Here is a 14,940-nt window from a genome sequence, read left to right on the forward strand (position 1 = left end):
AAAATTAAAAAAGGAGCTATCCAGCTCGTGCAATCAACTTTAGCTTCATTTAGAATTTTCTTGCATTGCTACCACTTGGCACATTTGATTTTTTTGGTAACTCTTGCATGGTACACCTCTCTGTCCAATTTGGCTGCCCGTTCTCCTTTGCATCTACCCTTTGCGAACACCCTTGAACACCTCCTTTCTCTCTCTCACTTGACTGTCCTTGTGGCGGGATAGGCCCCTTGGCCAGCTTTGAAACTTCTCTCTTTCTCTTTCTCTTGCTCCACTGGAACCACCACAAGATCCTCCCCTATACGAGCAATAGCGACATTGCTACTCGGGGGGCACCTTTTTCCTTCAAAAAGTTTTGGAGCGTGTGAATCTAGCCCAAAGCGGGCGTGCCATGCACGTCAGCACCTACGTCGCCGGCCATCGGCCACTATCGTGCCGCCCTTCGCTGTGAAAATCGCCGCCCTGCCAAGCGCCCTGAGCGGGCCGCACATAGTCTCACGCACCATGGAGCTCTCTCTCCTTATCTCTCCTTAATGGGCTCCATGTTGTAGCTCTTATACCCCACTTGCTTGGCATGGAATTGCACACATGGGATCTTTTCAACACCACATGGGAGCTCCTAGGCTCCCCCTTTTGGCATGTCTTCCAAAGCTCCAAAAAACTTTCCAAAAGATATATATAATACTTTTTTTGTAGCCCTTCTTCCTCATGCTCCTATGTAATGTTCCCATGTCAGACCGCCAAGTTGCAAAGCCCGACCAAAATTTCATTATGTCGACTTGAAAATCCCCAGCTCTAGCTGCACTTCGAGATTCCCCAAGCCCCTGACCCAAGGCCGTAAAAATGCCAAATTTCATCTGCAATCAATTCCGAGCAAATGCACCCAACTTTCTGATTGTTGTAACTTCCATATGCAGGCTCTGTTTGACAAGAAGTCAACTATTGGTCATGTGGGCACCAACCTAGCCCCCGATAAAACTTCAACGGGACATAAAATGCAATTCGTAGCTCCGACCTGCAATCTAAAAAGATGGGTAGGCTCTATAAATCAAGCATTGTGCACCTATACATTGCCATCCACTTGGACCATCTGTCCCCAGCTGCCCTGTCCGTCAAGATTCTGAAACGCACCACACCTTCAAACCTGAATAGCTTGGGCTTCATAACTCTTTCAATGAGCCGTCTAGACCTGCTCCTTCAACACTTCAAGCTCTACATTTTTGAATCCAAAGGTTGCACTTCACACTTTCTTCTCATGTTCCCCAAATTATCTCCTCTTGGAGCCGTCCTTGGTCTGTAAACCGCATCAGCCATACATCTCCGCTGCTACGTATCAGCCCATGACCTTTATAGTTGCTCCAACCCTTTACCATGCTTCTGCTAGCCCATGCCATCTTCTATGGTCGACACACTTTGGCTGTACCATCATTGCCCACCCGCTAGTTGAACATTTATGCTCAACTATAAAAGAGCTTTATTCCACTATAAACTACAAACATGGAGAACACTATGAGAAAATCCAAAAAAAACTCAACTATATGTACATAGTTTTATTTCTAGCATATGAGAATCCTGCATAGGTTGTCTTCCCAACCCCCTCCATTAGAACTGGATGCAGTGCTGGCACCAACTACCTTTCAAAATAGAGCTTGAGACACACACCATTAACCTTGTTCTTGAGAAAACGACCATCCATCCTCGTCACAGCGTAGGTGCCATTGGGAAAATCTTGATGGACCTTGTAAGGCCCTTTCCACTTCTTTTGAAAGGTAACGTCAAGAGAGCTCTCATACTTCACCACTAGATCTCCCTTCTCAATCAGCTTTTCTGGTAAATGTTGGTTGAACTTTGCTACTCTTTTCTCTCGCTGCTTCACATAGAAATCTACTGCCACCTCACGATCCATCTTCAAAGTTTCAAGATTTGTAATCTTATCCTGCAAAACATCTTGATGAGCTTTATCAATCCACCACAAACCTTTGAGCACCCCTAATTGCACATGTATGGGTAATACTGCCTCCTTGCCATAGACCAACTCATAAGGAGTAAACTTGGTAGCCACCTTGTAAGCCCACAAACATTTGCCAAGGTTAAATTCCCACTCTTCAACCTGCTGGTAGATGTACTTAGTAAGCATCTTGACTATCTGTCCATTGGCACTTTCCACCAAACCATTGCACTGTGGATGGTATGGAGATGCAAATAGATTTTGAATTCCCAACTTTCCTACTAGGGCATGCACCAACTTACTTCTGAACCCTTGTCCTCGATCAGATATAAGCACCCAAGGTACTCCAAAACTATGGCATATGCAATAAAAAAAAATTGAGCAATAGTATGTGCATTTACCTCTTTTATCACTTTAGCCTCAACCCACCTGGGGAGGTAGTTTATGGCAACCACACAACATATTTTTACCGTTGGCTGACATGGTAAATGTACCAATAGCATCCAAACCCCACTTTTCAAAAGCGTCATGTGCTATGATAACCCCTGCTACTTGGCTACTAGTCATCTTTCACCCATTACTTGGCACTGATGGCACATCTTGCACCGATAGTGCACATCTCACACAATAGAAGGCCACCAAAACCCACTTCTTAAAATACAAAACAAGACCTGATCCTTACCTTGATGTCTGCTCTCTTCATGGCACTACTCCAATACCATTCCAATCTCCTCCTTGTAAAGGATTTCACGTAGCACTCCATCTCAATCGTGCATCATAAGATCTTCTCCTACCAGAGTGAACTTTTGAGCTCTTTGAACGATTCTCCTCTTTTGTAGCTTGGAAAGCCCTTCAGAACATTGACGTGAACTTAAGAAATCATCAACGTCTTTTAAAGTCTCTCTACCTGCATAAGTAGCCGGTGTCACATAAAACTCGACACATGAGTCTAAACACGACTGCTAGCCAGCTAATCTGCTTCTTGGTTTTTTTCCCTTATCACATGTTTGAGCTGCACCTCTTCAAAAAACTTCAACAGCTTCTTTATGGAGAAAAAAAAATTCTTTAGAGAATCCCTCTTTACCTGCCATTGGCCCAAAAGTTGTTTGATAACCAACAGAGCATCACCTTTCAGTACTAACCTTGATATGCCAAATTCAATACACTCCTTAGACCCAGATGTATAGTAAAATACTCCGCCTCATTGTTGGTATGCACCTCTTCCAAGTCATAAGCTTTGGAAAAAATGACTGTGTCGTGCGGGTCTTGAATGACCACACCTCCACCTGCGTTTTGTGTTACCCTTATGTAAGCACCATCAAACCACATAGTGAAGGCCCCTGCCAAGGTTGGCTCCTCTTTGTCCTCTGCTCGCATTACCCTTGGATAAATCAATAATTTGACCTTTTTGTTGACTAGGATATCCGCCAAATGAGATGGACTTGTGTGATCTACTTTGAACTTCAACTCAAACTCCTGAAGCTCTATCACCCATTTCATGATTCGCTTCCCTGGCTTGAAGTGTAGCACCACATCAGGCAAAAGATGTTAGCCGTCAACACATAAACTTTACGAATGATCAAATACACTTTGAAATTCTTGCAGGCAATGATTAAAGTCATCATGCACTGTTCCGCTTCCATATAAGTAGTCTCTCCTGGACTAATTACCCGGATTTTGAAGTAAATAGGCTTATAACTTCTTCCCACCTTCTGTAGAAACACTGCTACATTTCGTACTATCATCAAATAAGGATAGTTGATCAAGACATTGTAAAGACCGCATTTCGTACTACATTTGGTCTTTACGAATACATTGTCATGCCTTTTGGCTTGACTAATGCACCAGCCACATTTAACCGCTTTATGGAGAAGCTGTTCAGGCCTCATCGAACCTTCACTGGAGTGTTCTTTGATGATATTATCATCTACTCTAATTCATTGGAGGAACACAAGCAACACCTCCAGGTAATATTTCAAGTTTTAAGAGAGAATAAACTTTATGTTAATCGAAAGAAAAGTGAATTTTTCTTGCAAGAGATTCAATATTTGGGTCACATTATCTCTCAAGATGGAATCCAAATGGATCCATCCAAGTTAGAGGTAATAAAAGGATGGCCTAAACCAAGGAATCTTCATGAACTAAGAAGCTTTATAGGTATGTGTGCATACTATAGACGCTTCATAGAAAAGTTCTCACAAATTGCGGGACCATTACATGACCTAACAAAGAAAAATGTTAGGTATACGTGGTCTGCTAAAGAGAACAATGCTTTCGAAAAGCTTAAAGAAAAGCTTATCTCTCAACCTGTGCTTACACTACCGGATCTCTCAAAACCATTTGAGGTCCAATGTGATGCTTGTGGTGATTGCCTTGGGGCTGTTCTGCTCCAAGAAGGGCACGCCATAGGCGCTATGAGAGTCAAAGGCTCGACCCTGTTGAGCAAGCTCTAGGCATATACGAAAAAGAACTCCTTGCAGTTCTACATGCCTTAGACTCATGGAAGCACTATTTATTGGGGACTCCTTTCATTCTGCGAACGGATCACCAAAGTCTTAAGTACTTCATGACGCATACCAAGCTTTCCGACAAACAAATGAGGTGGGCAAATTTCCTTTCGCAATTTCATTTTCATATTGCTCACATTGCTGGCAAGCATAATCAAGTAGCCGATGCACTCTCAAGACGACCGAGAGTGAATGCGGTTTCCATAGCAACTCACAATGATCTATCTTCAATGATAGATGAGTATGCTATTGATCCCAATTTTAGAGATGTGATTTCAGCCCTTGCATTAGGGAAGAAAGAAGAACCATTTACTTTACAAGATGTTTATCTTCTCTATGGCAATAGACTATGCGTTACTAACTCACTACGTGAGAAAGTAATGTATGAATCTCATGCTCCCCCATATGCGGGGCATAGAGGGATTCAGTCTACCCTAAAGGGAATTGAAACATATTTCTATTGGCCTACCATGAAAGTGAACATACACGAGTATGTTTCCAAATGTGTGGTATGTCAAAAGACAAAATTTGATAGAGGGAAGCAACTTGGATTGCTTCAACCCTTGCCAATCCCTAATTCACCGTGGGAGAGCATATCCATGGATTTTATCTTTGGATTGCCTAAGTCTATCCATGGGAATACGGGAATATGGACGATAGTAGACAGGTTCAGTAAACAAGCTCATTTTATACCTGTCAAAAAGACTATCAAAGCCCATCAAATGGCAACCCTCTTCATTTCACAAATTTTCAAGTACCATGGCTTGCCAATGTCCATAGTGTCGGATAGAGATCCTAGAATGACCAATAATTTCTGGAAGGGTCTCTTTGAGAATTTAGGAACAAGGCTAAACTTCTCTTCGGCCTATCATCCACAAACTGATGGCCAAAGTGAAATAGCTAACCTAACCATTCTTGATCTACTAAAAGCCTATGTAACGGAAGTAGATCAAAGATCCCAATGGGAGAAGTACTTACCCTTAGTAGAGTATGCTTACAATAACACTGTACATACTTCCACAGGAAAAGCACCTTTCGAGGTAATTGAGGGAAGATCAAAAAGTCCCTTGCTACTTAAGGTACATGGGAAGATCTTCGCTGCAGATGAGTATAGCCGAGACCTACAACAATCTTTCCAAAAGATTAAGGATGCTATCTCTATCTCACAGCAAAGGCAAAAGGCTGCTGCTGACAAGCACAGAAGAGCCCAAGCCTTTAAAGAAAACGATTGGGTCTTGTTAAAGTTTCCCAAGGCTCGATTAAGGCACACGACGGGCAAGAATCCTACGGGCCACCAAAAGTACTATGCTAAACTAGCAAAAAGGTATTATGGTCCCTTCCAGATTCTTAGGCCAATCAATGAGATGGCCTATCAACTTAAGTTGCCCAATCATTGGCTCATACACAATGCTTTTCATGTGAGCCTATTAAAGCCTTACAAAGGAGAGCCACCTCAAGAACCAACTATTGAAGATCCACCGGAGATCGAGGACCACGAGGAGGTGCTGCAGCCCGAGTCCATTCTCCGACATGAAGACAAGGTATTAAGAGGCGGTAAGACTATCCGACGATATCTTATTAAGTTTAAGAATTATCCTTTTGAAGATGCTAGATGGATGCAAGGCATACAATTAAAGGATAACCTAAACCTTGTCAATGCTTACAATGCTTACAATGCTTCCCAAGAGTAAGCAAATGTACAAAATGTTAAAAATGAACAAAAAATTTTGTCTTATAAGACTCTCTTTTTCTTTATTTGTGCACAAAAATGAAGTAGTATGCATGCTTAGATCAAGTTTGCAGAGACGACGTCTCCCAAACACCAAGTAGAGCTTGTCACTCTACTATGGAAGACTGATAGGACTAATGTGCAGACATGCTTGCGGCAGCCACTAGTCATCCATTATGTAATGATGTCGTAGGGTAACATAGGGATCCTCTACCCGCTAAGAAAAGGACTCATGCATATGCTTTATCTTCTCTACACCATAGTCGAGGACGACTATGATTTCAAGAGAGAGGTAATGTCATAATAATCAATATCTAATTCTCCTAAATGATTTTCTCATATTAAACTGATCATTTAATGTGGGGAAGTGCCAAGGGAGAAAAAGCTAGAATATTGGTTAAGCTAGCAGACCGGCCCCAGTAGGGATACAAAGGAGGGAAAATAGGGATCCAAAGGGGGGGCCATCTGCAAAAGCGCCATGTGAAACAATAGGCCAAAACGCCCCTAAGGTTCAGCCCATTAAGACTTCCAAAATGCTAAGGTTCCAAAATTCAAAGGTTGTGTCCAAAGGTCAACCCTAGGGAAAATTGGATGCTTAGTGTGTGCCCTAAAAAGTCTTTGCACATCCCTACATGGGAGGGGGCGAGCCCCAAAGCTAGGGGATGAGAGAGAAAGCCACACACACACACACAGGCTCCCTTTACACAAAGGGAATGAGGGACACATGTCAGCTCCCTAGGCCAGATGCCCACAAGGTGTGCCCAATTCCTATTGGAAGACCCTTGAAGTGGACCAATGAGAATTAAGCTAGAGTAAATCTAGTTTAATTAATTTAAAAACATTTAATAAAAGAAACCAATGAGAATTAAGTCTCCTAGAAGACTATTGGGCAGTCTCCCAAGGGGTCCAATGAGCATTCAGGAGCCCCATGGCTTGCCTGATTCCTATTGGCCAGGAGGCAAAGGGGTCCAATGAGAGTTTAGTTTAATTATTTAATTACCTGAAACTCTCACAAAAAGGGAAAGGGGGACACATGTCAGAAGGCTATCACTTATGCTGCTTAATTCCTATTGGCTTGACCTGGGGAGGTCCAATGAGGCAAAAGCCAGACCTATTTAGCAGCTAGGGCTCGCCCAAGAGAGAGGGGGGGCTGATTTTTGCTTGGCATTGACACACACACACTCACACTTGACCATGTGTGAAGGAAGAATACTCTATCTCCTCCCAAGCTTTAATGGAGAGCTCATCACCTACTCCAAGCTTGTGAGATAGAAGCCTACATCAACACTCTCTTGGCATGTGGATGCAAATCCAACCAAGAGCCAAGCTTCAATGCATGCTCATCTTCTCTACCAAGCTAATTACTAAGCTAAGCTATGCTAATATGAGTGATTATGTGAGGAGATGTACATCTTTCTCGTAAGATACTTCTTTTTCCTCTCAATCTACTCTCATACCCTGCTAGCTCTCACCATCTTCGAAGGTGTGTGAGGTCTTGGGTCTGAGAACGGGGATAATTCAAGTTGTGTTTGATTAAGTGTTTTGCTTGGTGTATGAAGCTTCCATCTTCATTGCACTAGCTAGTCTTGAAGGAACACAAAGAATTGTATTGTACAATGTCTCTCTTGATGGGAGAAACCATAATACAAAGCCTTTTGGAGGGGGGACCGGCTCCATGCAAATCCGGTCCTCAACTGTTGTCAATAGCTTAATTGCTCTCTCTCTTTTGAAAGTATTGTCGATGCTATCTAACTAGGTGTTATGCTTTTTGTTGCTCTCTCCACCCAAGCACTCTTGTAATTCTCATTAGGAATCTATTCTAATGAAATGCCCACTATATTCATGCTAATTTCCGCTACACATAAGATTTTAGGCCATTAAATGTTACATATGCACAAACGATGCCAACCCTGTCGCACTAGTGGAAGGCTCCATGAGAACCAATTCCTTCACCTTCTCTGGATGTGCTTCTATTCCATTCTGTGATACCACATGACCCAACACTTGAGCCCTCGGTTGAGCCAATTTGCACTTCTTTGTGTTTAAAAACCCTCCTTCTTCATCTAGCCTTTGAAATCACAACATCAGCTTGGAGAAATGTTCCGCCCTGGAACTATAACAATCAATATCATCCATAAAAACTCTGATGAATTTATCCAAGTATGGCCCAAACACCTTGTTCATCCGGTCTTGAAATGTAACATACGCATTCACCAATCCAAAAGGCATCCTGTGGTAGGCAAAGAGCCCCATGGAGAGATGAAGGTAGTCTTTAGCTGATCCTTCAAAGCAATACCAATCTGAAAATACCTTGAAAAACCATCCATGAAAGAATAATGTTCATGCCCGGCAACCTGGTTTAGAATCTCATCCTGAAATGGCAGAGGATAGTGATTTCGCTTGGTGGTAGCATTCAAGGGCTTATAGTCTACACATACCCATCATTTTCCTTTTTTTTTTGGAGTGATGACAACAGAAGAAAACAACTCAGACTGGTTTACTGGATATATAATACCTTCCTCAAGAAACTTGTTGATCTCCTACCATAGATCCTCCTTTTGAATATCCCCCAACCTCCTTAGCTTCTGTGCTTGTGGCTTGCATCCGTCTTTAAGTAGTATCCGATGCTCCACTCCTTTAGCTCCTCTCAAATCTTTATTCTCCGTCACAAATAAGTCGGGATAGGATGTACACCTCTTTAATCTTAAGACTACAGACAGGAGCTTGCATACCTTTACTTGGACTGGCAGAATCTATGGTGACTCCGAACAAGTCTGTATCCAGCTTCGATAGGTCTTCATCCCTCTCTTCCTCTTCGACACTGGTGGACCCTTCAACATAAGTCAACTCGGTTTCATATTCGTAACTGGTGCTAGAATCCTTGTTATCACCCCCAGCTGATGGATGAAAGCAGCTTTCGCTGGTCTTTAGATCCAACACGATTGGCCCTCCATTTTCTCGATTCGGCAAGGTAAATACCCCCTTCTCCCAATCTTGCTTGGCCCCAATTGCTAACAACCATGGCCTCCCCAATACAATTGGATAATCATTTTATCGTGCGTTCATGACAAAAAAATCAATTAAGCATTCAATTCCCATGACCTTTACCTTCACATTCTGTGCCACTCCTAAACACTGAGCTTTGGCATGGTTAGCCATTCTTATTTGCACATTGGACCTGAAAAAAACTTTAATACCAATATCCCTCATAGCAGACTCTATGATCACACAGACGTGGGCACCACCATCAACTACCACTAGAAGCACATCGGTTGGACTCCCCACCATCAAGGCTAAATTCTGTAATGCATGCACATCTCCTCCTACTCGAGCGAGCCTCATATTGACACTGGTTGACCACTTCCTCCTTAATTTAGAGTTTATTGCAAGCAGCTACCCAAAAGGGATGTTAGCTTTTTGATTTTGGACCTCTCTTACCAGATCGTATTCTGGATTACCGTGTCCCAATTGAAAATCCTCTGTGTAATTCTTCATCTTTTACTTCTCTTGCTTGACTCTGGCTGCTCTCTACCTTCGTTCACCTTCTCTTTTCCTTTCTTTGCTCTTTAGTTCACGTTCCGTCTCAATCTCTTCTTTTGCCTCTTGATCTTTTGTTAGCCATAATATCAACCTTCTGCCTGTCAACACCAATAATATTAACCCTTTGCACTTCATCATTACCTGATGGAGTCGCCTGTACTTGGTTTTTGATTGCTTGCTACTCCCTTTGACCATTGAACTGCGCCTGACCCCTGCCTTCACCAAACAGAGGATACATACCGCTCCTTTTTCTTGGAGGGTGAGGGAAATCTGGACCATAGTGGCCCTCCTCTCCACAATTGTAACATCTGCCATGCAATTGCCTAGCTCCGCGTCTTCCTCTCCTTGGTTGGCCTCTGTCAGTAACACTTAAACGCAACTCTTACATTTTCTGAGACAAATATTGAACTATATGTATCCATTGTTGAGGAACGGTTGCTACCCCTCGATTAGGCTTATTCTCCACTTGAACTTCTCCTCTTGGACTTGAGGTCAGATTGGGAACCACCACTATCCCAACACACCTTGCTCAATCTTGTTTTTAATTTTTTGACTCTTTGACTGTGCGATAGAAACAGCCCCGTTGTAATTCTTTGGGCCCTTGAAATCCACCTTTTCACGAACTTTTGGGGTGGAAACAAGCTATAAGTTTTTCCAAATTTAAAGTACTGACCACCATTAGCCAATTGCATGGCCACTTTAAAGTCCCTCCCGCACTCCTCAAAACGGTCGAGGAAAACACCAAACTCCTTGTTCACATCCTCCTTCAAATTCTTCAACTTTGCGTCCAGATCGACAGGAGATACCTCTTTATGAAATCATGCAGAAAACGGGCCCACAGCGTCGGTCACATAAGACTTGGCTCTCCTTCCAAGGCATAGAACCATGTCTTTGCCCTTCCTTGCATCAGTACCGGATCGTTTGCATCTTGCTATCTTCATTTGGCATATGCAGTAATAACATATACAACACGAAATCAGCCATCCACTCCTCCGGATCTTCATTTTCGGTGAAAAGTGATCCGTAACTATGCGCTTCCATCTCTCCTCTATGGAAATAACTTTCTTTGATAAAAACCAACGAGCAATAATTTTTCCTTAGTGGGGCACCAGAAGATGGAAAGGGGAACACACCCAGCACACAACACAAAGCCTCCCTACAGCTCAGGGTATCCACAACACCCCTAGTGTCTCAAATAACACCTTCAAACTGGCTAATTTTCACTAATACACCCGCCTTTGCACACAAAACAACAATATCCTACCCTACAAAAACACCACTCAACAACAATGCACCTACACCGCTCAACTCACCCTTTCTGGCCCACTAAACACCCCGAGTTTGCTCTCTTTGTAACAAGCTCCACAGTGCTGCAGGTATACCCTCCCGCAAGCATTGACAAGCACACAAAGAGCTAGAGAAAAGGAGGGGAATGGGGAGAAGCAACGCAAAAAAGAGGGGCAAAGTCCTAGTAGTATTTCATAAGGAAATATTACAGCCCAATCTACCGCTCCAATGGCAAGCTTCCAATACACATGCTTCAACAACTCTCTCTAGCAAAAAAGCCCATAAATATTCACTTCTATTCCCTTTTATAGGGCTTGGCTAAGGCTAAAAAACAAAAAAAGGAGCTATCCTAATTGTGCAATGAACTTTAGCTTCATTTAGAATTTTCTTGCATTGCTACCACTTGTCACATTTGATTTTTTTGGTAACTCTTGCATGGTACACCTCTCTATCCAATTTGGCCACCCGTTCTCTTTTGCATCTGCCCTTTGGGAGCACCCTTGAACAACTTATTTCTCTCTTTCACTTGGTTAGCTTGTGGTGGGATAGGCCCTTTGAGTGGCTTCGGAACTTCTCTCCTTCTCTTTTTCTTGCTCCACTGGCACCACCGTTGGATCCTCCCCTAAAAGAGCAATAACGACATCGCTCCTGGCACCCTTTGCCTTCAAATTTTGTTGGCGTGTGTGAATCTTACTTGAAGCAAATGTGCGATGCCATGCTAGCACCTGCCATCTGACCGGCCTCCGCCGGCCATTGTCGCGCCGCCAAAATCGCCGCCCTGTGCAGCGCCCCGAGCGGGCCGCCATAGCCTCACGCACCAGGGAGCTCTCTCTCCTTATCTCTCCTTAATGGGCTCCATGTTGTAGCTCTTATACCCCACTTGATTGGCACGGGATTGCGCATATGGGCACTTTTCAGTGCCACAAGGTACCTCCCAGCCTCCCCTTTTGGGATGTCTTCCAAAGCTCCATAAAACTCTCGAAAAAATATATATGATACCTTCTTCCTCATGCTCCTCTGTAGTATTTCCATGTCGGACCTCCAAGCCGCAAAGCCGGGCCAAAATTTCATTATGTCGAGTTGAAACCCCCCGGCTCTACCTACACTTCAAGATTCCCCAAGCCCCCGAACCGAGGCCGTAAAAATGCCAAATTGCATCTGCAATCAATTCCGAGCAAATGCACCCAACTTTTTGACTCCTGTAACTTCCTGCTCCGGGCTGTGTTTGCCAAGCCGTCAAGTCTTGGTAGCTCCATACACTACATAGCACTCTCTCGAACCTTGTTGAAACCCAAAAAATGCGACATGGGACGACTCCCCATGTGGTCAGGTGGGTAGCAACCTAGCCCTCGCTAAAACTTCAACGGGCCATAAACTGCAATTTGTAGCTCTGATTTTCAATCTAAAAAGATAGGTAGGCTCTATAAATTGAGCACTACGCGCCTCTACACTGCCATTCACTTGTGCTACCTATCCCCATCTGCCCTAACCCGACAATAATATGCAATGCACCACACCTTTAAACCTCAATATCTTGGGCTCTCTAGCTCTGTTTGTTGAGACATCTGAACCTGCTCCGCTCTACATTTCTAGATCCAAAGACTACACCTCGCACTTTCTTCCCTTGTTCCTCGAATTAGCTCCTCTTGGAGACGTCCTTGGCATGTAAACCGCATCAGCCATACATCTCCACTGCTACCTGTCAGCCCATGACCTTTATAGCTGCTCCAGCCCTTTGCCATGCTTCTACTAGCCTACACATAGCAGCCCATGCCATCTTTTGCGGTTGACACACTTTGGCTATACCAACGTATGGAAGAGTGTGTGTGTGTGTGTGTGGTTGTTTTTGCAGATCTCGAAGTAAATCTACTGAAATTGGATCTGTCCTTTTAAATTTTTTGTCAAAACTATTTTTCGTTTAGATCTATGTGCCTAAGTATTGTATTTATGAAAATTTGAATTTCTATTGCATTTGTGTCAATTTGCATTTTTGTAATTTTGAAAATTTGAAATTCCACAATTTTTAGCAATCTTTGAATCAAAGAACAAAACAAAAAAAGAAAAAGGGAAAAGGGAAAAAAAAAAAAAAAAGCTAAAATGCCGAGACAGTTTTTGAATTGAAAAAAAAATGACCATGGCTAGCCCTTGAGCGTTTGAAAAAGAAAGGCCCCATTAGCCCCGGCCCCAGTCTTTGATATATATATATATATATATATATATATATATAGGAAGAGGAGACCTCCATAGCTTCCTTTCGAGACAGTTTTTGAATTGAAAAAAAAAAATGACCATGGCTAGCCCTTGAGCGTTTGAAAAAGAAAGGCCCCATTAGCCCCGGCCCCAGTCTTTGATATATATATATATATATATATATAGGAAGAGGAGACCTCCATAGCTTCCTTTCAAGTGAAAGAATAGAGTACCTCATACTATATATATACCTCAAGTCTAGAGCTCGAAAGGAAGCATGTGGATTTAGGTTTCACCCTTTCCTTCCACTAGCTTCCTTGGACTTTCCCCTTCTTTGCCTACACGCCCAACTAGAATTTGACTATTTTGGGGGCCATGAGAGTTTTTGGTAGCCAAATTGTGTTTTGTAAAGCACACCAACTTCCTTTGAATGATACGCTTGATTTGAGCTATCATAGGAATTATTCCATCTCACGCACATAAACAAGAGGTAAAAACACAAACAAACAAACAAACAAAACCAAGTAAAATGACCAAAATCTCTAGTGGAGAGACCTCTTAGAGTACTCATCAATCAACACTTTTGGGATACGCGCCTCACATGTATTTGCGCTCTAGAGGAGTGATAGAGTTCGGTCCGTTAAAGAGTGCTTTGAATTGCATGAGAACCCATTATCCACCCACGTTAGGTTTTGGACCTTTGGTTGGAACCCAAGGTAGTGCAACTCAAGACCCTCATATCACATCTAGTGACTCTTCCTTTGACTAGGACATCATGGAGGGATATCCTACACAAAACCCTAAAAGTTTAAGTCAAGACATGCATTCCTTTGCCCCAAGGCACAGGTTTAGCGACATAAAAGAGACCTTTAGTTGAGCCACCCGACCGTTCAGAGCCTTGAAGTGAACAAGGGCAATGGGGAGGTAGATTCGCCTTTCAATTCTCTGTAGACCTTGTACTCCCTAAGAGTGCCCATGTTGACATGCTACCTACTCCATTCATTAACGACCCTATTGAGCCATCACCCCCTGTGGTTCTCGATGGTAGGAGTCTTGCCGAATTGCAAGAGATTGAACGATATATGCAAGCAACGAGGGAGAGGATAATTGATAACTTATGAATGATAGAACAAAGTCAATCCATGGAAGCAAAGACCCCTATGACATAACCATGCCAGCCGAGAAATCGAGTGCTCCCAAGATAGCAGTCATGGAGGGTCAGGTGATGAGGAGCCATAATCCTTCCACTTCAAGGGGAACCTCTAGCACGCCAAGCTTAGAGGGGATAATTCTCACACAACTTAATTGAAAGTATGCCCTACAAGTTGAGACGCTGACCGACATGTACACACGCTGCAGATACCGTGTGGGGTGGTTAGAGGTGGTACAATCCACATTTGGGGCCACAAATTTAGAGAAACATCAACGGATAATCTGTGATTTCATCCATGGTGTCATCCAATTAGGGAGGAAATACCAAGGAATTAACATTCCTTCAATGAGTTCTATGAGATTCTTGGGTATGGGAAAGGCCAAACAACCAACCCTATCACAAATGGAGACTCCCTCAGTGAGTCCCATTGATCCTTCATATGTTGTTTTGCCTGGAGTCTCAATACCCTCTGAACTCACAAGCAATAGTTTCACACTCCCAAATTCAGCTCATCTTTCCCTCGAAGAATCTACGGATATTGTGAATGTCCCACCAAAAAGTACACCTTGGACCTCATTCACAAGTAAAG

At 43.1% G+C, this 14,940-nt stretch overlaps 1 protein-coding gene across 1 annotated transcript; it reads right to left on the bottom strand.

Annotated features, from left to right (window-relative positions):
• Positions 1–1,627: 1,627 nt before the first annotated feature.
• LOC147424185 (uncharacterized) lies at positions 1,628–3,445 on the bottom strand. Its single transcript, XM_086501552.1, has 3 exons — positions 3,088–3,445; positions 2,248–2,297; positions 1,628–2,143 (listed from the first exon to the last, which is right to left on the bottom strand). The coding sequence occupies exons 1-3, from the start codon at positions 3,443–3,445 to the stop codon at positions 1,628–1,630; spliced, it is 924 nt and encodes a 307-aa protein (XP_086357678.1).
• Between the last annotated feature and the right edge of the window lie 11,495 nt (positions 3,446–14,940).

The sequence above is a fragment of the Adiantum capillus-veneris genome, chromosome 26, assembly GCF_014529385.1.
Source record: "Adiantum capillus-veneris isolate H3 chromosome 26, ASM1452938v2, whole genome shotgun sequence".
NCBI classification, from domain to species: domain Eukaryota; kingdom Viridiplantae; phylum Streptophyta; class Polypodiopsida; order Polypodiales; family Pteridaceae; genus Adiantum; species Adiantum capillus-veneris.